We start from the raw sequence: 27,021 nt of genomic DNA on the forward strand, positions 1-27,021 counted from the left end.
CAAATCCCCTGCTGCATTGTGTCTCAAGCTCTGAGTGCCTGTGGTGGCTCCTTAGCAGATGGGAATAATTGATCCTTGAGCCCAGATATGTGCTTGGCCTTAACCCACAAGGGAACAAGGTTTATCATGTACTCCCCACAAGTCCTGTCCCTCTACTCTCCAAGTCACAGATCCAGGGGCTCTGGAATGGAGATTGCTACAAGGCTCTTATGGGGCACCAGGACAAACACATACTGTAAAAATATGAACAATGAATATACAGCAAAATGGATCTCTCACATCTTAGTTTCAGGAGAGACACACAGGCTGCTTTAGTCAAAGGACAGTGCGGCATTTAACTCAGAGTGAAAAACCAATCCACCCACTACTGATGTGAAAGCAGATTTCCCTCCCCATGATTCTGAAGACTTATGGTTTCATTACAGGAAAGCCACATGCCCAAAAGGGCCTTCAAAATGTAAGCCACTCTCAAGAGGAATGTGGTCTGGGAGAGCAGACAGCAACTGGAATGAACCTGTGGTCATTCACAGCTGTTATTCTGACCAGTAAGGGAAACATCAAGGCACTTACAAGTTCACACTACTTAGGAATTCCACTAGTAACACACAAGCCTGTTCATCATAACATACACTAAACACAGTACTTAGTGCCAAGCATTCCTGAACACGTGTATAAACACACACTAGAAATCTGCTGTATCATAGGGGTATTGAGTAAATACATTCCACTACATCACAACTTCCTTCTCAAACTCTCATTTGCTTGCTACTGAAAAGTTACAGTGAAGTTTTAAGACAGAAAGGTAACAGCCTGCCATCAGAATTCAGGTCACAGCTGTGAGCACTGCAAAGTATTTCCACAGTTTCTAAATACGATGAGCCTTCAGCTGGACTCACATCCCTCTGGAACACTAGTCTCTGAAGCACACATACACAGTGCCTAATTATAGTCCCTGGAAGGGCAGTATCCACTTGGCTGAACCAAGCTCACCTCTCTCAGCATAGGAACAGGAGGTTTCATATGCTCACTTTTCTCCCCTATTCCCAGCCCCTTCTTTCTTTGCAATAGCATTGGCATATATCCAACCACAATCCAGCTGAATGAACCTGCAAGAAAAACTTGGGGGTTGGGGTCTTTTCTACTTTGTTAAGTTTTCTGCTTGCCAGAGAACTGAACCAGATCAGATGTGCTCAGTTACCCAATAAATCTGGCTCAATAAGAGACAGACACTCTCAACACACTTTTCATTCAGTGTGAACCCCCCTATCAAACCCTGCCTGTTGAAGACAGTGCCCCATCCCAAATCTGTCACACCAGGTGCCCTCCACTCTGGTCTGGCAGCACAGAAACTGCAGAACAGGCGTGTGTCAGTACTGGATGGACATACAGAGCCTTCGCTGCAAAGTCAACTGCATCTTGAGCATTTCGGTGCCACAAGACACCATCTTTGCAAGGCATTTTCCACCCTGAAACAGCTCGACCTTCTACAAACATTCCACCCAACAACTATCTTACTTCTAACATTTCGGACAGCAGAGCTAATCACAGAATTCTGCCTGACTGCCTGAATAAATAGGAAATCACTTGCTTTAAGAATTCAGCAGATGTGTAAAGAGAACCACAGGCACTTACATCAAACTTCTGGCGAACTGAAGAAATCTTTTTCTTTCCCTTTGGTTTTCCAGGTTTAGTTGCAGAGCCACCTGGCCATGGCAGGGATCCAGCACCTTCTACAAATTGAAAAGAAAAAAACCCACTCTATTGATGTTGCTGATTTAGGACCAGGACAAAACTGTCCACACAGGAAAAACCTTAACATTTGGCCCCTAGCTAAGCCTCAAATCAAAATCAACAGCCACGGCTCAGAGGAAGGTCTTCTGGGGGGAGAACACTTTTCGCAGCCCTTCCCTGCTGTTGTCAGCCCTCTGCTAGCTTTTACCCACTCATGACCCATCACTTAAGTAGAAATTTCTGTCCACACACCACATAAAACACATGTTGGAAGGAGAGAGATAAGCATAGCCTCCAAAGAAAGCCAAAAGGAAGGGATAAGCCATTTGTTCAGTCAGGAAGATAATTAAGAGCTTGCCGGGAGGAGTTCCTGAATCATGTCAGATGCTAAACATCTGGATTGAGCTGTCCAGCTCCCCAGTTCTCCATCTGCTTCAGCAAGCTTTGTCATCAACCCTTATTAAACATAACAGCTGCTTGTTCTGTTACACCAAGGGGAAGAACTGCACAGGCCAGTGAGCCCAGGAGCTTGTGACTGAACAAAACTGGCAAAGAGCTGAAAAAGAGATTACTGTTTAGTACCAATAACTAAATACATTTGGACTGCTCGAAAGCCCACACCATATGCTGTCTGACAGCTACAGCTACGCCTACAGTAGGCCAAACCACACCCTGACAATCACACAGCTCTCAGCAAGGACAGCAAAGCAAAATTCCTGCTGACAGCATCTGTGAACAATTAGTTCCTTCAGGAACACCGGTGTTTAAAGAGAGCGTTGCACTGGATGTGTGTGCACTTGCTGACACTGAACAAGTTCAACTCAGAGACTGGAGAGCCCTCTCGTGGCTACAGAGGAAGTGTCTGCTTTGTCTCTCCAGTATCCTCCTCCCATGGTTTTGCACCACGAGGGAGCACCCTTTTCCTCCGGAGCAGAGCATGCCCTGTGCTGAGTCCCTGTTTACCTCCAGGTGGCTTGGACAACTCTGCTCTTCAGTGCTTCAGTCGCCTCCGAAGGGGAGGACAGAGCTCTGCTGCCAGGCTGAGCTGACAGTTCTGGTTCTCTGCCACTACCACAGCTCACACCAGCTTCACACCAGTCTGTGCGATTACCCTCAGCTCTTCCAACCACGTTTAAATTGCTGTAATCGGGAACTAACCGTGTTTATTTTGCTGTAATCAGGAATTCATAAATACAGTCATACTACGGTCGTGTTTATAGGGAATGAGGCTGGCTAGAAGTCCTTGGCTATGGGGAACTTCCCACACTCACAGCTGGAGAACAAGCACAGTGTTCTCCACCATGAAAAAAAAAAATTAACACATGACTTTAAGGGTCTGACTAAACTAGAGGATCCAGGTAAAGTTTTTGAATGGTCAGCTGCTAAGAAGGAATTAGAAACAACCTACATAAACAGAGATGGTACATTCTCCCTATATAAAAAAAAGTTTACCAAGAAGTTTAGCTACATCCTATTAGATGGGTGAAAATTACTAGCCTACAAACACTGTTGCCAAAATCCACTGGTCTATCATAAAAAATTAAAAGATAAGAAATAAAAACTCTCCAAAAATCATAAAGCTGGTGTCACTACTCATCACTGCATCACAGGTGAGGCCCTAATGAGGGGACAAGTGAAAGCACCATGGACAATCATCTCAAGGACCACACTTGCCTGTCATCAAGATCTCAGGGTTTAAATCTTATGATTTAACAAAATAATGCTATTTCTCTCCGAAGATGTTTTGTTTTTTACAGGTGAGTCCTTTCTTTCTCCTCTTCTCCTCCATAGCAGCTCAGACCTCTTCTAGCCAGGGTGGATTAGATGTGTTAAGGACAGACACTGAAATTACCTGTCCCATTCCAGAGCTTTCAATAAAAGCACACCTCTAGCTCACAATGTCACTCCACTCCAGACCCTTCCTCCTTGTCAGAAGTCTCACACAGCTCCTTCACAGCACCACTTGGGACAGTATCCTCTGCTGTGTGACCAGAGAAAGTGCAACAGATGGAGATTGAAATAGCAAATACCATTTTATCTAGCAGTGTATTACAGATTAATAGTTTACAGCCATGTCCAAACTTTTAAATTACTTCTCTAAAAAAATAATACAATAGCTTTTATACTAAATGGCAACTAAATGTTAGGCTTTCACAGTAGATCTGAAAGATGCAATTAATTGATACTCAACCTGCACAATTAACAAGAACTTAGCCAGGCTAAGTTTAGAGCAATGAGAAGGTGAGATACGATCTCTTATTTCCCACTATAATGAGCCCAGAGCAGAATTTTTTCAGCTCCTTTTCTAGGTTTTCATATTACCAAGCCTGACTTGCACTAGATGAAGAAAGCAAAATTTCCCTGTAGCATTCTAAGAAAACCAGTACTTGCCTTCCTGGCCACAAATAACAGGCTGGGCCAGCTCAGGCATGAAACTTCAGAGATATCAGCATCTTTTATTTAACCTTGCTAGCAAAGGAATCAGACCTTAACAAGCCACAGCAATGGCTGCTGCTCTGCCTTCAAAGATCAGCCACAGATAAGAACGTGTTTCTAAGAGCTGCCTCGTCTGCACAGCACCATCATGATGGCAACAGCCAGTCCAGAGCGTATCAGATTTTCCCAATGTGCTGCACCAGCACAAGAAAAGAACAAAGACACTGAGAAAGTCACTACAAAGAAAAGCAGCCAGGCCCAGGAAACCTGCATTTCCCACCCTTGTTAATTTGATCTTCAGTTGGGAGGGGGTGTTTGTTTGTTTTAATCTTGAAGGGACGAGGGTTTGGTTAGATATTCCACTGATATTTGGTCAGATATTCTGCTGACCCTCCTCTGCCAACAACTCACACTCCCGTTTTCTTCCTTTTTCTCCCTTCTTAGCTCTCTGGAGAGAAGTAGAAACACAAGGAACCTGATTCCACCTCACAGCTGGAAGCCCTTCAAGCAAAGTCTTTGGGCAAGCCTGATACAATAAAGTGGTCCTGTTATTCCAGCACGAGTTCTAAGTCACCGAACAACCTCTTTTTAATTGGCTCCAGATCATAGCAAATAAATTAAACCCTTACTCAAGAGCTTGCAATTGTCTCAATTTTATTAACATTTAGCTAAGAAAAGAAGTAACAGTTCAGAGCAAGATACATATTAACTCAAGAAATCTTGTTAACCTGAGTGCTTGCAACTGTCCAACAAACAAGATAAGCTTAGTGAGCAAGTCCATGTAATGTCAAGAAAAGATTTAAACTGGAATTCCTCTTGATGGAATTTTTGGGGGAAGAAAAGTCCCAGTGCAGATTCAGGCTGGAATAAAGTTATTTTTTTCCATAGCAGCTTGTATGGGGCTGTGTTTTGGATTTGTGCTGAGAACAGTGTTGATAACACAGGGGTGTTTTTGTTACTGCTGTGCAGGACTTGCACAGAGTCAAGGTCTGTTGTGCCTCTCACACCACCCCACCAGTGAGGGGGCTGGGAGTGCACAAAAAGCTGGGAGGGGACACAGTCAGGAGAGTTGACCCCAACTGATCCAAGGGATATTCCACTCCATGTGGCATCATGCTCAACATATAAAGCTGGGGGAAGTGGAAGGAAGTGGGGGGACATTCAGAGTGATGGCATTTGTGTTCCCAAGTCACTGTTATCTGTGATGGAGCCCAGCTGTACTGGAAATGGCTGAACATCTTCCTGCCCACAGGCAGGGGTGAATGAATTCCATGGTTTGCTTTGCTGGCATGCATGGCTTTTGCTTTACCTACTAAACTCCCTTTACCTCAACCCACGAGTTTTCTCACTTTCACCCTCCTGATTTTCTCCCCCTCCCATTGGTTGGAGCAAGAGGCTCTGTGGGGCTGAGCTGCTGGGGTTACACCATGACACCCAGATGTAAAAGGTCAGAAAAGCACTTCTGAAAATACTGGTAAGAGAAGAATACCAAAGAAAACAATTTTCTTATACTGGGGAGTGTGCCACTCCACTCAGGCTGGTATAGCCAATTAACATCACCATTAAGGCACTCTAGTATTTTGGATAGCATGTTTCTGGGAAATTTCTCTCTTCAGGCACTTTCACAGCTTCCCACCTATGCTACAGCTTGGTGCCACTCCAGTATTTATGGGTGTCTTCGTAAACATGGCTGTCAGAGGGAACAACACCACCCATTTTTCAAAAGGGCAGAGGAGTCAGATTTAGGATAGCTCAGGATCCTGCTGTGTCCTCACTGGGAGCCCGGCAGGAATTTAAGCAACTGGTCATCCTTCACATCAGAATAGATAATGCACTTCCTCTCCACCACCAAGTCCTAAACATCCCATGCCATACAAGCTGTGGAACTGGGATTTGAAGTTTGCGTGACCACCAGCCAAAGCAGATGAGAGGGGAAAATGCAAAGTGTTCTCAGAAAGGGTCACATTCACCAAGGGCTCCCCTTCCCCAAGGTTTCCTATTCCAAATGCCACTATATCAAGTATACTTTTAACACTGACCACATAATTAGTTTTTTAATACAAAACAACATCTTAAGGATGGTTCTTTCCCTTTGTCTCTGTTACACGAAGGTGGAAAGTACATGCATCAGCAGCCCTTGTGACGGCATGCCAAGTGCAAACACACTTCTTTACAGCTACTTGTTTCCATGAATCATGAATAAACACCTTCTATCCAAAACACAGCAGTGGAGACAAAAGCTTGTTAGCTTTCCATTCTCATGTGGACCAAAAAAAATAAAAAAGAGAGGAAAAACCAAACAAACCATAACACAAAAATAGCAGGTGTCAGACTGACATCTAGGGGAAGAAGAAATCTAGACATTAACACTACTTGTACTGCACTTTCCTGGGTTTGCATATAAAATCCACTACACTACACACAGCTGACAGGCAAGAAAAGTTTGCCTGTAATAGATCTACCAATCAGTAGCCCAAAGAGAGGTGTCTCAGTACAGATTAGGTCCCAAACAGCTGGCAAACTCTGCAATGATCTGAGGAGAGCAAAACAGAGGTTCTAGAAGGGATTGTTAGCTCCAGAGCACTAAACCACATCTTTAAGAACACCCACAAACTATTAAACTGACTTATTTCAAGCTGGCTTGTGCAACCTGTGGACACAGAGCCAACCAAAGCCTGCCTGGAAGCTCTGCAGGTGACTAGCCCTGAGGAAGGACCCTGGCCAGCTGGCACACCACTACATGCTGTCACTGACGTGTTGAACCACTATGAAGAGGGTTCTTCAAGGGCTCCTGAAGAGAGAAAGCTGCAATGGGACAAGAGGAGAGCTTACAAGGACTTGCAATTAAAAAGGGTCTGGTAGGAAATAATGAGCACATGGAAGGCACCTGTGGAGTAGCACCGTGCTTTGTGCTGGGCCTCCTGCCTCTAACACATTCCTAAACAGCCCTGAAAAAAGGGACACCTGGGAGAGTTTGCTGACAAATCCTGACCAGAGAGCTGCAAAAGAGCTGCCATAACTAACTGACCGGATAAAGAAACAAAGGACATTCAGTATAGTTAAGCACAGAGTATGCACACAGGAAAAAACAACCCCAATCTCAGTCACATGGCAATGGGCTCTAACTTGAGCACTGCCACTCAGAAACAAGACCTCTGAGTTATGATCTCTACCCCAACACTCACAGCAGCTCAGTGCTGACATCAGAGAAGGCAACCACTCTCTCCCTCCCCCTCCTCATTTAAACTCAGCTCCTTCAATCACTCTTCTTGTGCTTTCTTTTTATAATTCAGCTGCAAGCATTCTAAGACAAAAGCAAGGAGCAGCAAGATTTAGACATAAGCCTTCCGATTTACATGAGTGCAGACCCCCAAAGGGAACAAGTCTGGGACTCACAAGGTGTTTGCAAAGTTCAATCAAGAACAAACAAAGCAAGTTTGGAGGTGGGGAAGGTTAGCATTTAATTAGCACAGATGGTATAATTAAGGACCAGCTGTGGGTATCCATAATTTTTTCAGTTTTTCCTTCCTCTAGCTACAATAGGTATCATAGAAACTAGTAATCTCTCTTCTCAAAAAACTCATCTCTAAGGTCTCAGGCCATGAGAGCTGTAACAATTTTCTCTCTGTTACTACACAGCAGTTTCATATCTTGCATTGCAGCTCAACTGTTATCACATCTCTGGGTTGAGAGTTCTTTTGAAAACCAAACAAAACATACTTTGGAGCCTTGAGGAAAGCCATTCTAGACTCTTACAAAGTTAAAATGTTACTCTAGATGCTCACAGAGTTAAAATGTTAACTATCTGCAGAAGATTGGGTTAATTTGCCATAGCTCAGTCAAGGCTCACAGTAAGCATTTTTCTATCAGATAAGCACTTGGAATCAAGATCAGTCAGGAATATCCAGTTCTCCAAAATTATATCCCCAGCAATGAGAAGAACAAAGTTCAGAGGAGAGAGGAAGCAGTAAGCAAAGCAGATCAAAGAGAATGCTGCATCTCCCTTTCCTCTTCAGTTCACAGCAGACACCTAATCCAGAAATCACACCAGCTTATCTCAGGCCATCCAGCGTCAGCTCTAACCAAGCACACACAGCTTAGTCATGAAAGCACCTCTGCTGAAATCAGCTGGATCACTATTTTGCTACCCTTTTGCCTGTGTGGCAAAAACCCCAGGAATATTAAGGCTCAGAAAATCGAGGTACTCTGTACAATTCCACCAAACACACATAGGGCACATCGAGTGTTTCATGAGGCTTTTTGACACTTACCTGGCGCAGAAACCAGGATCTGGCATCGGGTAAGAATAGCCAGGAGGAAATCGTTGTGGGAGTGGACTGTGTAGAGAGAGACAGCTGATTAGCTGCACATCAGTGCCCAGAGGCACCCCCTCAAAGCCATCCTAAAGTACCTCCCTAAGCTTCTCCACAGTTGTGTTCTCCCCACAGTGCTACAAAGACACAACTTTCAACACAAAAATGAGTCTTGAGAGTTTTTTTCTGCTGGACCCAGAATCTGCTAGTAGGACACCAACAAAAATGCTACTGATACTACACAGCATGGCAACAACTGGGTGGCTTCTCAGTGTTCCACACGCTCAAACCCAGCACTACAGCACACTGCATGAAACATCTGGTGCATTCAGCCAGTCAAAGGAGGAGCAGCTGTCCCTCCTGCAATGCAGACACCTGGCTGCAGGGCTCTTGGTTTTGCTAGAAAATCCACCAGGAAAAGCCAGCCCCAGGAAGCTGAAGTCAAGTCAAATACGTTCTAGATAAAAGGCAACTTCCTTGCAGAGGGTTACTGAAACAGAGTAATTGTGCACTATAAAAAGTGAAGGCAAACTTCATAGGCAGGATCAGAGGTTACAGGATCCTCTTTGGAGTCTGAGCATCCCAAACACCTTACCCTTCCCTGCAGGAATCATGAATGTGGAAGCCAGGACTCCCCCCACAATGACTTCAGCAATGCCCACCCCATGCTTGCAGACCTGAGGTGAGGATGAAGGAATCTCACCCTTCAGCACTCCCATCTGCCACCCCCAAAGGCCAGGGAGGCCCTGCCAGCTGCAAACTCACCCAGGTGAATCTGGGATTCCCTCCCACACTTCAGCCACACCACCTGTTCAATCCCAACCAAAGGGAAAGTACAGAAAGCATTGGGACTCCACAGTGACATAAATATGTCACTTTTTAGTTGGTGGAGCACCTTTTTTTTTTTTACCTTTTCACCATATTTACACAAGGCCAAATTACCTGTCAGTGCCAGGGCACTTCCTCACGCAGGCCAGGGCACCTCCAGCTTTTTAACGCCACTGCTACTGGAGCCCTGGCCATTCCTATTCCCCTCCCAGCACTTTCCCCGTTCGGGAAGCATCGTGCCACAGGAAGGAGCTCCCCCGGGCCAGGCAGGGAAACAAACACCAGGGGGCTTCTCACCGTTATCCTGGGTGAGGAGCCTGCGCGCTTCCAGGTCAAACTCCTCCTTGCTGATCTTCTGCTTGAACCAGAGCTTCAGGTTGGCCCAGTACCTGGGGAATTATAGAATCAGCTGGGTTGGAAGGGACCTTTGAGATCATCAAGTCCAACCCTTGATCCACTACCACTGCAGTTACCAGATCATGGCACTGATGCCACATCCAGTCTCTTTTTAAAAATCTCCAGGGACGGAGAATCCACTACTTCCCTGGGCAGCCCATTCCAATGTCTGACCACCCTCTCTGTAAAGAAATTCTTTCTAATACCTAATCTAAACCTCCCCTGGCACGACTTGAGACCGAACCCTCTTGTCTTGCTGAGAGTTGCCTGGGAAAAGAGACCAACCCCCACCTGGCTACAACCTCCTTTCAGGGAGTTGTAGAGAGTGATGAGGTCTCCCCTGAGCCTCCTCTTCTCCTCTTCTGAACAGCCCCAGCTCCCTCAGCCTCTCCTCATAGGACTTGTGCTTGAGTCCCTTCACCAGCCTTGTTGCCCTCCTCTGGACCTGCTCCAGCACCTCCATGTTCTTCCTGAACTGAGGGGCCCAGAACTGGACACAGCACTCCAGGTGTGGCCTCACCGGCGCTGAGTACAGGGGAAGAATCACTTCCTTGGACCTGCTGGCCACACTGTTCCTGATCCAGGCCAGGATGCCATTGGCCTTCTTGGCCACCTGGGCACACTGCTGGCTGGAAGAGCAGGGAATCACAGCATCAACTGGTCTGGAAAAGATCACCCTGTCCAACCTACGAGCGAACAACCACTACACCGACCACAGCATGGCACCAAGCGCCCTTCCTTAAACACCTCCAGGGGAAAGAGCAGGCACAGGAGGAAAAGCACTGTTCCCAGCCCCGCCAGCGCTGAGGTTCCGCACGGCCGGAAGGGGCCGGGTGGGCCGCGCAGCGCACAGGTCCGACCCAGCCGGGCGGGGCCCGTCGCCGTAGCTCCCCCACAACCTCCCCACTGCCCGAGGGCCACTCACTGCTTCACGTTCTCGCCCAGCGCCTCGCTCAGGCTCTTCTTGGCCGCCTCCAGCTCGCTCACGTAGGTCGCCATGGCCGCCGGCACACGGGGCCGTCACGTGCCCGCCGGTCACGTGGGCCGGGGAGGCGGGAGGGGGCGGAGGCCCACGCGCACGCGCAGAGGTGGCGGCGGCACCGGGAGCGAAAGGAGGGCAGTGGGAACACCGGGAACACCGGAGGGATCCGCAGCGATGCCGGGGCTGCTGCTGGGAGACGAGGCGCCCAACTTCGAGGCGGACACCACGCAGGGCCGCATCCGCTTCCACGACTTCCTAGGAGACTCGTGAGCGCCGGGGATGCGGCGGGAGCGGGAAGGGGGGGGTGGGAGCTCCGCGCAGCTTTGGGTTCCTTCCAGATGGGTGAATTCCGCGTGTGGAATTGTGTGTGCGTGTGCCCGGCACGGGGCGGCACAGTTCCATGGGCTTGTTCCGAAAATGTGGGGTTTATTTTCTCTCGTGGAGCCCCAGCCCCCGCCCGGGGAGGTCGGCGGGGCGGGACGCGGTGGATGTCCCGGCGGGGCCGGACGCGGTGGATGTCCCGGCGGGGCCGGACGCGGTGGGTGTCCCGGCGAGGCGCACATGGGCTCCTGCGGGGGGGCAGAGCCCCCGGGCCCATCGTCCTCATCTCCGCCGTGCCCTCCTGCGGGATGCGCGGCCGCGGGGCGAGCCCGGCCCCGGAGGAGAGGGCAGAGCCGCTCTGTAAACGGCAGAACCCGCGGCAGGTAAAGCCGGGCTTGCCAGAGCAGCGCTTAGCGGAGGTCAATCCCAGAGATCAGCTCGGGTGTCACTTACATCCCGGGTATGTGGTGCAGCAGCGGTAAAGGGCTCTGGTCCTGCCTGAGCCCGATCTGGAGAGCCACGTGCCGCCGTCCGGCACCGTGTCCCGCAAAGCCTGTTGTTCCATTTTTGACACAGGCACAGAATGTTTGAGACTCGCTCCCGGCAACGCTTGGCAGGCTTGAATCAACGTTTGAGTCCCCTTCTTGTCGGCATTGTGAACTTGGGTAAACGGGGAAAAAAAGGAACCCTTTGAGCTGCAGGGCTTCCAAGACTGGCTGTTCCAGCCTGGTTACCCACGTGGAACCTTTCTTGGACAGCTTCTGCTTAGAATCATAGAATCAGCTGGGTTGGAAGGGACCTCCGAGATCATCAAGTCCAACCCTTGATCCACTACTGCTGCAGTTACCAGACCATGGCACTAAGTGCCACATCCAGTCTCTTTTTAAAAATCTCCAGGGATGGAGAATCCACTACTTCCCTGGGCAGCCCATTCCAATGTCTGACCACCCTCTCTGTAAAGAAATTCTTTCTAATATCTAACCAAAACCTCCCCTGGCATGACTTGAGACCATGCCCTCTTGTCTTGCTGAGAGTTGCCTGGGAAAAGAGACCAACCCCCACCTGGCTACAACCTCCTTTCAGGGAGTTGAAGAGTGATGAGGTCTCCCCTGAGCCTCCTCTTCTCCAGGCTGAACAGCCTCTCCTCATAAGACTTGTGCTTGGTTGGTTGCTGCTATTTATTCAAGGAGTGTACTTATTGTGTAGGGAGACTCGTGGCATCAGTGGTGGGGTGGCTGCCCCGTAACTTCCTGGTGATCCAGGCTCTGCCAGAGTTGCAGGTGCCTCACTTGACCCTTCCAGCACAATTCCCAAATCTCTAAGACAGGGCATTCCCAGCTGCTGTGGTGTGTGGCTGTATTCAGTGAACACTGGGGGCCAGGTGAATGAAGCACAGTGCAGTGAGATCTGTGAGTGTTGAGCTGAGAAATGGTGAAACGAGTCCCTGACAGGGAATTTGAAGTGCTGGGGATGGCTTTGCATTAGCCTCTGGAAAGTCCTGACAGCTGGGAGCCTTTTTGCTACAGCCCATCGTGCTGCTGGGCTGCACTGCTGCCTTTTTCTGTGTGCTGTGTACCTAACTATAAAGTGTAAGACTAGTATTTGCCTGCTCTAAAGACTCAAAATCCACTGATAACAAGCACTGGGCAAAAGCGAGGTGGCACTATTGTTGTTACAGTAGCCAGAATGTGATGTTGACTTCTGGCCTCCCCTGTTAGTTGATTCGTTCTTATATTTTCATTAAGTGCATTTAGCAGCTCACAGCAGTGGCTGGTATAAGGTTTTGCCCTATCACATTCTTTTGCGTTGCGTGACATACCTGAGTGTATCTCCTCGCAGTGCTGGATGAGGTATACAGGATAGTGACCAGCCTTGTGAATCAGTGATTGTCTCTGCAGTCACGTGGCTGGCAGGTTGGCATCTACATCTCCTAACACATGTGGTCTCTGGAGTGCAGGGTACACATGGCTCCCCCAGACTTCCTCACGTGGCGTGGTGTCCACCTCCACACCAAGAAACATCCGCTCTTCCAGCATCTCCTGTGGGATCCTGGGAGGAGAGGTGGGAGCAGGGTGCAGTGAGTTTCTCAGAGCATGATGAGCAGAGCTTATCTCATGAAGGCTTCTAGCGATAGGGAAGGCAAAGTTCCCAGGACAGGATTTCCACTTACCACAGAGACAGGCTGTTCCTTCCTTGGTCTCTGTGCCATGCAATCTGCACAGGTCTTTGTGGCACAGACCAAACCGATATCTCACCCTAACACCAACTCCTGCTCTCTCCTTCCAGATGGGGCATCCTCTTTTCCCACCCGCGGGACTTCACCCCTGTCTGCACCACAGAGCTGGGCCGGGCGGCCAAGCTGGCGGCCGAGTTCAGCAAGCGCAACGTGAAGATGATCGCGCTCTCCATCGACAGTGTCCAAGACCACCTCTCCTGGTGCAAGGTACAGGGCTGGGGGGGAGTGCAGGGGGAGCTGGCACTGCTGCCTTGCTCCAAAGGCCAGAGGAGATGCCCATACAGAACACAGCACAGGCTTGGAGCTACAAACCTCACATCCCAAAGCGTGGAGCTGTTAAAACTCAGAGCAGGAAGGTCTTCTCCCTCTTCATGGAGCACTCCGAAGTTCAGGGCACTCTATGCACTGATACTTTGATACGAGAAGAAAACAATATTACTGCCAAAAAGGGTTAAAACATGTGAAGGTGATGCCAAAACCTGAGAGGAAGGCAGCCAATCCACAGACCCTCAAAAAGTCCTGTAATAAAACAGGAGGGGAAAAGAGGCATCAGAAGTGAAGAGACGGTCTTCTAAGGATGCAATTTGTACTTAGGGAGGGAAAATAGAACAAACAGGACACGTTAAACATAAAGCCACAAGTAGGAGATTGTTAAATGTAAAACCATCACGAGGGAGTATGAAAAAAGATGGGAACGGAACAGCTTGCTGAAGGAACTTGAAAGGAACTAAAGAAAAACTTCAAAGACAGCCTCAGCAATGGTGTGCTGCCAGGGAGAATGACTCCAGGGCTCACAGGTGCTTAGGCTGTAAAATGAGTACTTCAGACAGATATGGTCAGAGTGTAAAAATCCCTGTGTAAATTACCTGCCACTTTCTTAGTTCTTAAAATTGGGAATTTTCTCACACTTTTTCCAGGGGTGAGACGTGCATGCAATAAGAGGTGTAAAAGGTAATAAATTTCCACACTCAGACACTCTTTCATGACTGACTGGCTTTACAAATTACCTAATTTCCTTATTGCTTAAATTGACCTTCGTACCTGAGTGGTTCATGACCAGCGTCCCATCGAGCCTCAGAAGGGCCTGGGAAAACCAGTGTACAAATACCACACCAGTAAATGAGATTTCTGTGCTGGTCAAACTGGCTGAAACCAGCCATCAAATTAGTGAGTAACATCTCATTAAATATAATAGAAAGTTTGGGTTGTGCTTTCGTAAGGGAGTCTCATCTCTTGATTGGCTAAATCCCTTTGAATTAGGGTATTGCTGACTTCTAAAAAGTCCAAGAAGCTTTCCAATTAATTCAGCTTTGTGAAGGGCAGACTCTTTCCTGCAGGGACACAGGAGGAAGCAGTAAGTTGTGTCAAGGTGGGGGAAGTGCTGAGCTCCCTCCAGGGCCTGCAGGGCTCTGTGGGGTTCAGCATACTCAGGTCATCTGGAAAAGGCATGAACAACAAGCTGACTTTGCTGATGGCAGGGAATTATTCAGCACAACCTCAGGTAAAACCAGGAGAAGTTGCAGAACAGCTTCTCGATGTTTGATGGGAGGTAGAGTAAGAAAACCTTCCAGGACAACCACAGAGAAAGGCAAAGGGCAGTGACCCAAGCTGTGGTGAGCTTTCTGTCAAGCTGGGAGAGAAGCCTTGGAGACACCTTGGAGACAGAGGTTTGGAAGTGTCAGCTCAGCACCTGTCAAAAAGAAACCTGTGAAAGTCCTCCAGAGCGAAAGGTCCAATTGGTGAGGATAAATCCATAGCAGACTGGAGTCTTCTATCCAGCCTGTGTTTAAAATCACCCATCTCACAGACTGCAGTGGAACAAGGAAAGGTGCAGAGAGGAACAAACCTGCCTGCAAGTAGAACTTCAGATAATGTGGAAAACTGAAGAGCTGAACTAGAAAGGCAGGTGTTAGGGCCTGCTGCAGGTCTGAGACCAGGGACAGCGCCCCAAAGGTTCTCCTGCCCAGCCATGGGGGAAAAAAAAGAGAGCGTAACAGAGGTACCAGGCCTTGGCAGAAGCTGGCTGTTAACAAAAACAACGAAGTCTTCATTAAATGTTGGATTTAAACCTAGAAACTGCAATTTCCTTCACCAGATCTAAACTTGGAAGTCCTAGGAGTGAGCAAAACTTTGGGCAGATCTCTCTGTGCAACATTCCTTTACATACCTATGCTTTCTCTTTGGATGAAGCTCCTAGCAGCAGTGAGAGGATGAAGCTGTTTTTATCTGGAGCCCAGCCAGTGAGGAAGCAAGTGGGCAGGAGGGGTGGCTGAAATCCTGCGTGAAACAATGAAGAACAATTGCTTGCTTTGCTGCCAAATTTCAGTGGGCAGTTGGGGCCTGGAAGGGTGGAACCACTCTAGTGATGTCTGGTTTCAGCTTGGACTCTGGAAAACAAAATAATTTGTAGAGAAGTGAGTTGTGGATGTCCCATTGCAAAACAAGGTGTGACTCGTGAAGCTGTTTTGCAGAGCTCCCCAGGTCATGAAATTACGTGCATTTTGGAACGAGTTACAGTCCACAGGATTCAGATATTACTTCTCAGAAGCTCTCTTCATCCTCCAGCCCCTGCTCTGAAGGGGGAGGGAGTGGGTGCATGTCATTTACTGCCCTCCATCCTCAGCCTCCTGTGACTCTGTGGGGCATTCAGCAGATTTTTGCCTCACCTGAACTCTCCAGCCTTGCTTTCCTTTCCCACTCTGCTCTGACAAGGCAGGTCTGCAGAACAGAACAGATTCCTTCCTTCCTTCCAAGGCAGGCCTGACCACAGCCCAGCTGAGATAAACGGCTCCTTTTTGCAGTGCAGTGCTGACTCAGAAAGGCCTGGGGGGGAAATGAGCAAAGAGAAAAGTTGGAAAGGAAACATCTTGCCACGTGTGCACCACTTGATGTGCTTGCAGCATCCTGAGCAGCCAGGTCAGGGTCACAGCCTCTCATGTGGGTGTTGCAGATAGTTCTGTCCCCATGTAGTATGAAGAGGATGGAAGGAACAGGCTGCTCTGTTCTGGGGCAGAAACCTTGAATTAAACTTGCTTTGGTGCTGGCAGCTGCTCTGCTTGTGCTGCCTTGAGCAGGCTCCTCCCAGCACTGCTGAGGCTCAGTATGACCTGTGAAGTTGCTACTGCAAACTCCAGTTTGAATGCTTTGGCCAAGTCCAGACCAGATTTGGAGATGCTCAAAATCAGTTTCCCTGTGAAGGAGGTCAAGTTTAGGCTAGCACCTCATAAACCACAGTCACATGGAAGAACCTGCAGGGCTGTTGAAGGGAATGGTTTTCGCTTCTGTCCCAGATGTGGTTCAGAAAGGAGCGTGCAGTGTCCAAGCACCTGTGCTCAGACATCCACTCTTGCTTTCAAGAGCCTTTAGTTAAGTAAGCTGGGAGTAAGAATGGAGCTGGTCCCTTCCACAAGACCTACAAAGTGTTGGACACTTGACCTTTGTTAGCTGTAGAGTTGCTGGTTTGCTCTGCTTCTAGAGAAACCGTTCCTTAAATGCACGGTTCAGTTCAGGTGTGGCACCAACACGTCTGTCAGTAGTGCTAGATCATGTACTGGGAGAGAGTTGGAAGAGGGACACCTCAGGGAAAGGTTGTTAAATCTCCCTGAGTCACTTACACTGTCAGGACTTCCCTATTGCTCCATACCCACAACCTGGGAAAAGCAGCTGGTCCATGGGCAGCTGAGCCAACGGGGTGTGAGCACAGACAGCCTAAGAACTAACCTCTAAGAGCAAGGCACTGTCTGGCCTGACACGAGAGTTTCTGGTTTGTTACCTGGTTTCTGGAAATGGAAAAACTCCATGGAAGGCCACGAGTCCCTGGCTGTGCTGTCCCAGCCTGAGACTTTGGGGCCAGTCAAACCACAGGCTCCTGCAGAGCAGCTGCTGAACATGTTTCTGTCTGGTGCCCGCAGCCAGGAGCATGAGTGTGCTGATGGTTTTGTCTCTGCAGGACATCAACGCCTACAACGGGGAACAACCCGCGGAGAAACTGCCCTTCCCCATCATCGCTGACAAGGACCGGGAGCTGGCTGTCCAGCTGGGCATGCTGGACCCGGACGAGCGGGACAAGGACGGCGTGCCCCTGACTGCCCGTGTGGTGAGTGCCCGGCCCCGCAGCACCTCTGCCTTCTCTGCCTGCCGTCCTGCCCTGTGTCCGTGGGGCTGTGCTTGAAGATGGGGGCAGCTTACGTGGGTGGACATGGCCGTCTTCAGGAGCTGGGTTGACTCTGTTGGTATAGAACGATGAGGAAGAGGAGGTGCAGCGCTGGTTTGCTGGCAGCAGCTCCACTTTGCTGTTGCCACCCGCTCGTCCTGGTTGTGCCTGTCCTGACCTGAATTTCGTCAGTGTTTGATCTGCTGGACTTTCCCTCTCCCCTCCTGCGCTTGCATTAGAAGGGCACAGGTCAAGAGGAGGAAACATTTCAGGTAGCAAAACAAGCTGGCATTGGAAACAGGACTTCCCAGAGCAAAAATGTGTTCCCTGGGCATCACTTGTTCTCTAGGAGATCCCCACCATGGCATCTCCCTTGTCCCAACACCTGTGATCAGGCAGGCCACCTCCCAGGAAAGGAAGGGACAGCAGGGCTGAGCAGATCCAGCAGAGCAGTTGGACAAACATCTGCCCAGCCCCTGACTTTGTCTCCCTGTGCTCAGGTGTTCATTTTTGGTCCGGATAAGAAGCTGAAACTCTCTATCCTGTACCCAGCCACCACTGGGAGAAACTTTGATGAGATCCTGAGAGTGGTGGACTCCCTGCAGCTGACGGCCTATAAGAAGGTTGCTACCCCTGTGGACTGGAAGGTGAGGAGGGGAGCAAAGCTCACATCCAGGAAATGTGGGAGACCCATGGGGTGGGAAAAGCAGCAGGTGGAAGCAGCCTTGCCTCTGAAAACTCCCATCTCTTGCAGCCTAAGCTCCCAGTGGTTTGTACCAGCTCACCCACCAGCCCACCTCCCAGGGAAGCACACCTTTACAGGGGGCTTAGAACACCAAGGGGGAGCCAGGCTAAGCAATAGGAATGGATGAGCAGACTTAGGCAAGCTGTGCTCCCACCTGCATCACAGAGATGCCCGAACTCCCCTCTTGTTACTCCCTGTTCCCATGGGAGTGCTTTGGGGAAGAGCTGGGCTGTGGGATCCTGTTGGCAGGGCTAGCAGATGGCACAGCTCTCCCTTTGGACATCAACCCTTGTCTCCTGGTGTAGCTCCCACTCAGCCCTCACTGCCGGCTCCAGGCGGAGCTGCACGGGACATGCCTGGGGCTGAGTGCTCCCAGGGAGGCAGTGCCACCTGCACCCGAGCCTGCCGGCTCCTCTGCTGCTCTCACAGTTCCCATTTGCTCCCCAGCCCGGTGACAGTGTCATGGTCGTGCCCACCTTACCTGATGAGGAAGCCAAGAAGCTCTTTCCCAAAGGAGTCTTCACGAAGGACCTCCCGTCAGGCAAGAAGTACCTGCGTTACACCCCACAACCAGAGTGAGGTCTGTCTGTCCATCCCGCCAGACTGCACGCCCCTGGAGCCTTCCCCGTGCCCAGCTCCTGCCCCTCTGACACCACACGATCAATCATTCTTGTACCATCACACTGATGGTGCACCACAGTACAAAATCCTCCCCGTCCCTTTCATCCCCCACTTCCCCTCAAAACTAAACCTCTGGGTGTTTTCTTGCCTTGAATCAGCCCCACAAGGAAGGTGAGCAGACCAGTGAGGGGTACAGGGCTCGTGCTGTGGAGTCTCTCCTGTTTGGTTACCAGCCAAGCTTTTTCCAGAGGCATGATGAGAAGTGTGGTGTCAGCAGCCAGGGCCCAGAGGGGTGTCCTGCTGGGACAGGGAGCTCTGGGGCCTCCAAACTGCTGTGTGCCTTTCAAGGCAGCTGTCACTAACACGTTAACACCTTTAGTCCCATGAGTAAGGGAGGAGCTGCAGAGCCAAATCTCTCACTTCTTACTGCTTTCTCATCTCTTGCTGGAGGTTGATTGTTTTTGGGTTTTATGGAAGAGGGACTCAAGCAAATAAACTGACCTTCAGTACTACCTGCAGTGTCCCTCATCTGTCTCTGCTGGGCCCCACGGCATCCTGCACAATTTACTTTGTTTCCTGTGGCCGTGCAGCTGGGATGGGTGCCTGTGCTCCTGGGTGGGTGGCAGAAGCACAGACTTCCCCTGTTCTTGCTCTGTAAGGAGCAAGGCATTTTGAAAAGAGGTTGTCCCAGGGCACACAGGCAGTGTGCTCCCCCTCTTCATGGCAGAGTCTCAGCAGTGGGAAGGAGACACCTGCTCAGGGAACATGCCTCAGCCTGGCCTCCTGTTAGTACTGGGGGGGGTCCTACTCTTCTTCCCAGAGCACAAACCATGCAAACTCCTGCCTGCTCTCCCTCACCTACACCTCAGGGATTTGTCAAGAGATGAGCGATGTTTTAATATAACACTAGGAAAGAAACCTGCTCACCGAACAGCTCATAGGCTGGCTGCCAGCATCCCTCAGTGCCCAGCACAACCAGCAACACTTAAAATGAGCAGCTCTAAGGAAATCAACTGGCTTGGGGTACAAACATATCCCCCCAGCATGTGGGGAATAGCAGGGCTGATGCTCATGGTAAGCAACGCACTGGATGCAATGAGATACCCTCCAGCATCCCGTGGATCCCAATCCTGCAGCAGCATCCACACCCCTCTTTCATTACCTAAAAAAAAATTATATTAATTTTTAATTGCCTTCGGGAACTATGAAGTGAATATTGGTGTATTTCCCCAAATGGCCTTTAAATGAACCTTCAGTATGAAACTGTATTATTCCTGTATATTACTTTTTCTAGAAGATAGAAACAGCTGGTCTCTGGGCTGACTTTTGTTCTCGCTCTTCCACTCTGCATGAAGTGGGAGGGGGAATCTGCAATTTCAGAGGGGAAACATCTCTTTCTCTGTGCAGTTTTTCAGCTTTATCAAACTTGGCAGCTTCCCTAGTTCCCCGTGACTGGGCCGTGCAAATTCCTGGGTTTCTGGCTGTTCCCTCAGCACACAGCCCTTGCCTTGATCTGGTTTCCTAAGGCAAAAAGGGGATGTCTGCCCCCTCTGAGCTTTCCAACCAACTGCCCCATTTTCTGGAAGCTTAAGGACACAGCCCCATGGCACGCTTTGTGCAAACAGCCTGCCCTGAGCAACCCTAGAGAAGGGGCACTGCAGGGCCAGCACAACTTCTCTAGGACACCAGAGAAGCCACCTGCAAGCAGGGACAAGGGGAAACAAATCCTGTCACACGGCCCAAGGGCTTAAAGCCAGCAGGAAGCAGCCACTGATCCCACTTATTAGGCAAGCTGATGACCAAAAGCCCAGGAATTCCTGCCCGCTCCCTGGTGCTGCTGTGACCTCAGAGGTACAAACCAGCCAGATGGACTCAAGCAAACACAGGGTTTGGTTCCAGTACAGCTCGAGTGGTTTTCTTTTAATCCCAGAGAAGTGAAATGCAACATTTGTTCGAGTTGGTAATAACATCCAGAGACAGAAGTCCAAGCCAAGTAAAGTCATTTACCAGTCCAAGACTCGGTAAAGTCATTTGTGTTTAAGGCACTCTGCAAAACCAGCTTTCCTCTCCTTCCGATTTTCCCCACGCGGCAGCAGAATACCTGGTTTGGTCTTTTCTCCATAGTGACATTCATATGTCCTGGCTCTTCTCACCATCTCCGGGAACTGGCAACAGCAAATCCAGCAGGAGCCGAACAGAGAAACGCCAGGAGGCCGGGTCAATAAATATGGACGGGCACGGGAGGGAGCGCGGGGGCTCCGAGCTTCTGCAGGAAGGGGGACAAGCACCGGGTGCCCTCCCTGCAGGCACCGATGTGATTCCTCTTCCTTTCTCCCCCTCTCGGCTCCAAAAGGGGATGGGAGCGCAAGGCCCGCAAACATCGCTCCCCAGCAGTGCTCTCAAACATGCGGCAGCACCCCAAAATGCAGGGGGCTGGGTGGGGGGAGACCCAGCTGCCCCCACTGTGCAGCACAAATAACACCACCCCCCCAACTTCCAGTTGTCAATAAATACCAATAAATAACTTAAATAAATAAATAAATAAATAAATAAATGACCCGAGGACACGAAGGAGGGGAAGGGGCACCCCGAGGCTCAGGGCAAGGGGAGCGTGAGGGTGGGCATTTCCATGACCTGCCCCTCCCTGAGATAATGGGGTGCTGGTGCCGGAGGGAGGCACAGGGAAGGCATCCCATGGGGTGGTAAAACACGAGCCCAGGGGTCCGAGTGCTCATCCAGCCACAGGGATGTGAGCCAAACCCAGACTCACACATGGGAGCTCTCACTCACCACCTCCCTCCCTTCCCTCTGAGTCCCACACCCGGGCTCCACCACTCAGTGCTCACCCAGCACCTTCCCCCAAGTGTGAGCACACACCTTTTGCCAACATGCAAAATGCCTGCACATTTCTGCAAACGTTGTTTGCCAAATTTTTTTGCAAACAATTTTTGCAAACTTTTTTTCCCCCTTCTTTTTTTAATGAAGAAATGCCCACGAAGACAACCCACGCATCAAACTGAGTTAAGTGCATCAAATCCAGCCATCAGAGAAGGAGCGGGCACAGAAACCTGGCAGAAGCCTGGAAAGGTGAACACAGGCATGGCCCCAGGGCTCAGCCAGCACCTGCCTGCAGGCTGGGGCAGCCCTGGGAGCTCAGGCACATGGCTACAGCGAGGCACTGAGTCTGACACTGGCACCAAGCACCTCCCTGGGGACGTTGTAGACATTCATAGAACAGAAATTCAGCCACTGCTGTCTCAGTGTCACAGCAGACGATGTGCCACGGCTCGGGCCGGCTAGTACATCCCAAAAGATGGAAATGAATTCCACAGCATCTCTGCATCTGCATCCCCACTCTCCCAGACAACTGGAACCACGGCAGTGCCACAGCAGCTCCACGAGCTGACAGCCAGCATGCAGCCCTGGCCCTTCCCGGCGAGTTTTGGGGAGCTGGCTCGCACAGCCTCTCTGGATGCAGCATCCTCTCCCAGCAGGAAGCCCCTCTTGGGGTTACCTGTTTATTGGGGAACTCCTTCCTCTGGCTTTTTAGCTCTGATGTTGCCGGGGGCGTTTCTGTCCCCCGGGTCAAAAGCATACACCTGCCTTACTTCAAACCAAACGGTACTTACCCCTCCTCTTCAAATCCTTAAGGAAAATTGTATTTCAAGTTTCTAACCCCTCTCCACACACACACTTTTTGAGAAACAAAACATCAGTGACGGCAAAAGCTGCCATCAGTCCCACACCAGGACAAAACCACAGGCAGAGTCTCACAGGAGCAGGACATCTTCCCATGCCAGCAAGCTCCCTGTGGAAGTTCTGTGCCAGAAAACACAGCAAGCCAAAGTTCAGAGCCCCCTCTCCCTCCAAAGCTTTCCCACAAGCAAGGCTTGTAGCCCCCCACAAAACCCCAACATAGGCACCGAAAGCAGCAGGTTCCCAATCCGCCGCAAGGCCGGGCGGGAGCAGCAGGACTGCAGGCCTGGCACAGGGAAGTGTGCGTCAAGGCGTCAGAATGCAGCACTCCCAAAGGAAACAATAAATAAAGAATTGAACCAGCAGCAAATACTACTGAGGATAATAAATAACGCGGGGATTTCACAGGGATTTTTGGTCTAAGATGCCTGGGGAGCCCCTTTGCTGGCGGGGCCTGGGGGTGCACATCCCGCCCTGGAAAAGCACGAGATGCAGCTGAAGCTTTGAGGGAATGATGCCATGGGGATGTGCAGGCACACCACAGGGAGATGAGCAGTGCTGGGCTGGGCATCCCAGTACCCAGGCTGGGGGCAGCACTGCCAACACCTCAGGAAAGGCTTTGCATGGAAGTGTCACACAGCAATCCTCCCCAGGCTCTCCTGGCAGCGGGACAGCAGATAAGACCCTCCCAACAGGAATGACCTGCATCCCCAGGGCAGCACAAATCTCCTGTAACATGAAGGTAGGGGTGTGAGCTGGAGGAGCCGCAGGGCTCGTGCCAGGACGGAGAGAGCAGAGAAAGCAGCAAAAGCTGTAACTGCCTGCCCAGGAGTTATGGGACACCAGGAGCAGCAGCAGCACAGCCCTGGCTTATGCCTCTGCTGCAACTCCAGGCTGAGATCCTGGGAATGGCCAGTTGCATCCCACAGCACCGTGCTGCCCCATGGACCAGCCAATGCCAGCCATCCAGGCAGTGAGGGGTGAGGAGAAAGGCAAATAAACATCCCTTGTTGCCCCAAAGCACCTGCAGCACCAGGAGGCAGCCCTCAGGCAGCACATGCACCTCCTCCTTCCCAGGCAAAACTAGGCCTGCCCTGCACAGCCTCCACCCATGGAAAGGAGAGCCTGGGGAGTTACCACAAGGCGTGCCATCCCCTCCACTGGTGTCCCTGCAGTAGCCAGCCTGCCCCACGGGTGGCTGAGGAAGAGGAGGCTCTCCATGTGAGCCAGCATTCGCGTGGAAAATGAGCAAGCACCCAACTTCTAGCAAGGGACTTCGGTCTGCAATGAAGCAAGTGGGTCCCAGGGTACCTCCAAGCTGGTTTGGGTACCCCACACACACACAGTCAGTGAGCACCTGGGCCGGGTGAACAGGCACCACTCCCCATTTCTCACTCTGCTGAGAATCGGTTTTGGCTCCGTAAGAGACGGGTCGGTGGAACTGGGGAGGGGAGGTTGAGGAACTGCAAAGACTTAGTGCACCTTAAAACAAAAGGACATCTAACCTGCCCTTAGATCTCACTCCAAGACGGAAAAGAGCTATGGCATCTCCTACACTCACAACTACTCCAAACACACCCAGATGCATGCAAAACATGTCTCACTTCCCCTCGGCTGCAGAAAACCCCTCCCAGCTGGGGGCATCAGCCAGTGCCAGGCTCTGGCTCAGCGCCCTGGCACTGTCTGTTCCCACCCCACTCCCGGGCCCTCCCACCCAGCATCAGCAGGCAGGGCAAGGGGTTAATTACCAATCTGAAATGCATAGGTATGGACACCATGGGGACTGGTGCCCCAGCAGAAAGGGGCACTGCAGGAGCCCTTCGCATCCAGCAGGCATGGTCTTCATTTCTACCTCCAGCTGGGTGGAAAGCAGCATTCACCACGGGCACGGTTCAATCACACCCATGGCTTCTTGCACTGCCCTACAAGGAAAGACGAGTCGTTTAGGTCAGACAGCCTCTGTGCCAGCCACAAGCCCCTGCAAGCACTCGATTCCACTTCCTGGGAAATCCTCCAGCTGGGCACGCCCTCTTCTGTGCCCTCGTGCCAGCCAGGCTCTATTTCTGACTCAGGAGGAGCCATGTTTCCAACCACAACGACAAAGGCAGGAGAACCCAAGAGGTCTGCTTTGGCTCAGAAACCCTGTTCGTTTGCAGCAGGCTGAGAGCACCCAGGTCCTCACGTGCGTGCCTGGCACTGCTCTACTTGGGAGGTATCACGACTATAGGCTGCCCTCGCTTGGGTCTCCACATGAGGACTTGGGCGTCGTTGGCGTTGGGCTTCACTAGTGCGTTTGGTGGGATGGGCTCCATTCTGCTGAGGATCCGGGGCTGCTCCTGCTGAGTCCTTCCCACCAGCCGTGCCCGCTGCCCCAGCAGCTGCATGGGATCAACCTCAATGTCCACTCGCATCCTCCACTTTATAGTCTGCAAGATGATCTTTTCCTTGGTGGTGGTGTTCATGGCCACCAGCCACGTGGTAAAGCTCTGGTCCCTCTTAATCCTGGTCAGCAGCGGCACGTTACTGTTGCTCACGGGGACAGCCCATGTCACACTGGGGTAGAAATTGTCATTCATGCTCACCGAGAACCTGGAGATCTTGTTCGTGGGCCCGACCAGGGTCACGGTTTCTGTGGTGTTTCCATACCAGGGGTAACTCACACCGTCCGAATCGCTGATGGCTTTTACTCTTCCTTCTCGCAGGTCGGGCAGCTCCCAGCTTGACCTAAGTGAATGGGAAGAGAAAGGCCAGGTTAGCAGGGAAATGACACCAACGGTACTTGGTGAGGGATGGGAAGGCCAGCAGCATGGGGACCCTCTTCCCTGACTGCAGCAAGCTCTCAGAACCAATCTGAAGAACAAATTCAACATTAGTTCCTTTGCTGAGACTCACACGTCCAGCTGAAGCCTTTGCTCTGCCAACACAATGATATTTTAATTAACCTGCAATAAAACTGACTGGGCCAAAACCCATTGCCAAGTCTCTCTGGGGTCACTCTCTCCTTAATCAACTCCTGTGCTGGAGAACAGCCTTCCTCATTCACCAGCTGCAGCACCACTGCACTGGTCCAGCCCATCAGCTGCCACCCCGGCCCCACGATAAGTCTGTAATTTTTACACCTGTAAATACAGGCACCTGCACAGAGACACAGACAACAATTAAATTCCACAATTATGCCTGCCACTGGTGCCATGAAATCTCTGCAATATGGTTGGAGGGGGGAATTCCAGACCAAATCTTTGCTGACAGTCTCATTACTAACACCTGTGGCTACAGCAAGGGAGACAATCCCCACATGGTAATTACAGGCCCTGAGTTCTGGTGAAACCTCCTACCAAGTCCAAGCTCTGGCTTCAAACACATCTAGTTTTTAAAGCTGCCTGGCACTGAGGCCACACCTCTGGCATACCCCTAGATGATGGCCTCCACTCGCTGGATGTCCCCAAGCACTCCAGTGCCACAGGCATGTGGATCTGCCATGATGCAAGAATGCAGGCAGGCAGCACGAGGACCTGCTGCACACACTGCCCTGTGCTGCCAACCCCTGGCACCAGCAGTGGGAATGCTCCATCAAGCCAAACATACCCCTCCAGTCATCTCCAGCCCCTCTTTTATCACCCCTCTCCAAAGGCAGAGGACACAGTGACAGGGGCAACAGCTTTGTCCCTCGGTGTCCCCTCAGGTCACCACACACCCAGCCTTGAGAAAAGCTGTTTTCCAGCAGCCACTTCAGCCAAGCACTGCAACACTTCCCGCTTCTAACACAAGCCAAGGGGGCAACTCCGCCAGCACTGCCCGCACTCACGACATGGCCTCAGAGGGGAAACGGTATTCGAGGGGAGACAGCGGCCACAAAGCCCCCGAGCGGGCAAGCCCCAGGCTACCGGGATGGTGCAGGAGACGCTGTGGCACACGAGGAGCAGGAATTGCGGAGTCAGGGACTGTGCTCCGAGCGGGCGCCGGCGAGAAGGTGGCGCCCGTGTGTGGCTGTGGATGCAGAGGCGGGGTAGGGGGGCAGCTCCCAGTGCCTGGGGGGCAGCACACGGTGCCACGGGGGCAACACACGCACCCTGGGGTGGCAGCAGCCGGTGCCTGGGGGGTAGCACATGGTGTCAGTGGGGCAGCACGTGGTCCCAGGGGGGCAACACGCGGTGCTGAGGGGGCAGCACACGGTGCCCTGTGTGCCGGGGTGCCCTGTGTGCCGGGGTGCCCACGCCATGCCCAGCCCGGTGCCCCCACTCCGCTGTTGTGCCCGTCCCCCCGCGCCCCCCGTGCTCACACGCCGAGGTCGCTGTAGGTGTTGTAGAACTCCATGTGGTTGCAGGCCTGGATCCAGCCCACCACCCAGGTGTGGCGCCGGGCGATGGGCGGCATGAGCACGCGTGCGGAGGCGCGGAAGTAGGGCGTGCGGTACCGCAGCACCACCGGCGAGCTCTCCTCGATGGCCGTGGCCGCCGGCTCGATGGTGGCCGACACGTCCGACACCACGATTTGCTCCCGGCGCACCCGCGCCTTGCAGGCCACACTCTGCAGGCACCCCATGGCCGCCGCGGGGCCGCCGTC

The 27,021-nt window shown here is 51.3% G+C and overlaps 3 protein-coding genes across 7 annotated transcripts in view; 1 reads left to right on the forward strand and 2 right to left on the reverse strand.

Moving 5' to 3' along the window:
* The window catches only part of TADA1 (transcriptional adaptor 1), a 15,182-nt gene extending 4,434 nt beyond the window's left edge, over positions 1-10,748 (reverse strand). Inside the window, exons 1-4 of the mRNA XM_027658334.1 lie at positions 10,630-10,748; positions 9,606-9,697; positions 8,439-8,504; positions 1,633-1,730 (exon numbers count right to left, since the gene is read on the reverse strand). Coding sequence (XP_027514135.1) covers positions 1,633-1,730; positions 8,439-8,504; positions 9,606-9,697; positions 10,630-10,703 — 330 coding nt within the window. The 5' untranslated portion in view covers positions 10,704-10,748. The remainder of the gene's footprint in view (positions 1-1,632; positions 1,731-8,438; positions 8,505-9,605; positions 9,698-10,629) is intronic.
* A 20-nt stretch (positions 10,749-10,768) lies between these two features.
* On the forward strand, positions 10,769-19,274 carry PRDX6 (peroxiredoxin 6). The gene is made up of 5 exons (XM_027658336.1): positions 10,769-10,952; positions 13,294-13,450; positions 17,193-17,339; positions 17,897-18,043; positions 18,589-19,274. The coding sequence occupies exons 1-5, from the start codon at positions 10,861-10,863 to the stop codon at positions 18,718-18,720; spliced, it is 675 nt and encodes a 224-aa protein (XP_027514137.1). The 5' UTR covers positions 10,769-10,860; the 3' UTR covers positions 18,721-19,274.
* FAM78B (family with sequence similarity 78 member B) lies at positions 19,271-27,000 on the reverse strand. Of its 5 annotated transcripts, none has more exons than XR_003530153.1 (3): positions 26,738-27,000; positions 24,207-25,182; positions 19,271-19,414 (listed from the first exon to the last, which is right to left on the reverse strand). XR_003530153.1 is itself a non-coding variant. In XM_027658335.1 (2 exons), exons 1-2 carry the CDS (start codon positions 26,998-27,000, stop codon positions 24,660-24,662), a joined length of 786 nt encoding a protein of 261 aa, XP_027514136.1. In that variant the 3' UTR covers positions 20,651-24,659. The 5 variants fall into 5 exon arrangements, 1 of the variants encoding a protein (XP_027514136.1); XR_003530152.1 differs by lacking the exon at positions 19,271-19,414 and adding an exon at positions 20,651-20,927; XR_003530150.1 differs by lacking the exon at positions 19,271-19,414 and adding an exon at positions 20,651-21,028.
* Positions 27,001-27,021: the final 21 nt, after the last annotated feature.

This window comes from Corapipo altera, unplaced genomic scaffold, assembly GCF_003945725.1.
Source record: "Corapipo altera isolate COAL_440 unplaced genomic scaffold, ASM394572v1 79, whole genome shotgun sequence".
Classification (NCBI taxonomy): Eukaryota; Metazoa; Chordata; class Aves; order Passeriformes; family Pipridae; genus Corapipo; species Corapipo altera.

Bases quoted from the DNA above. Each gene is read 5' to 3' on its own strand.
- PRDX6 (XM_027658336.1), top strand. From the start codon at position 10,861: ATGCCGGGGCTGCTGCTGGGAGACGAGGCGCCCAACTTCGAGGCGGAC. The intron at 13,451-17,192 runs GTACAGGGCTGG...TTGTCTCTGCAG, and splicing joins ACCACCTCTCCTGGTGCAAG to GACATCAACGCCTACAACGG. The intron at 18,044-18,588 runs GTGAGGAGGGGA...TTTGCTCCCCAG, and splicing joins CTACCCCTGTGGACTGGAAG to CCCGGTGACAGTGTCATGGT.
- FAM78B (XM_027658335.1), bottom strand. From the start codon at position 27,000: ATGGGGTGCCTGCAGAGTGTGGCCTGCAAGGCGCGGGTGCGCCGGGAG. The intron at 25,183-26,737 runs GTGAGCACGGGG...CCATTCACTTAG, and splicing joins ACCTACAGCGACCTCGGCGT to GTCAAGCTGGGAGCTGCCCG.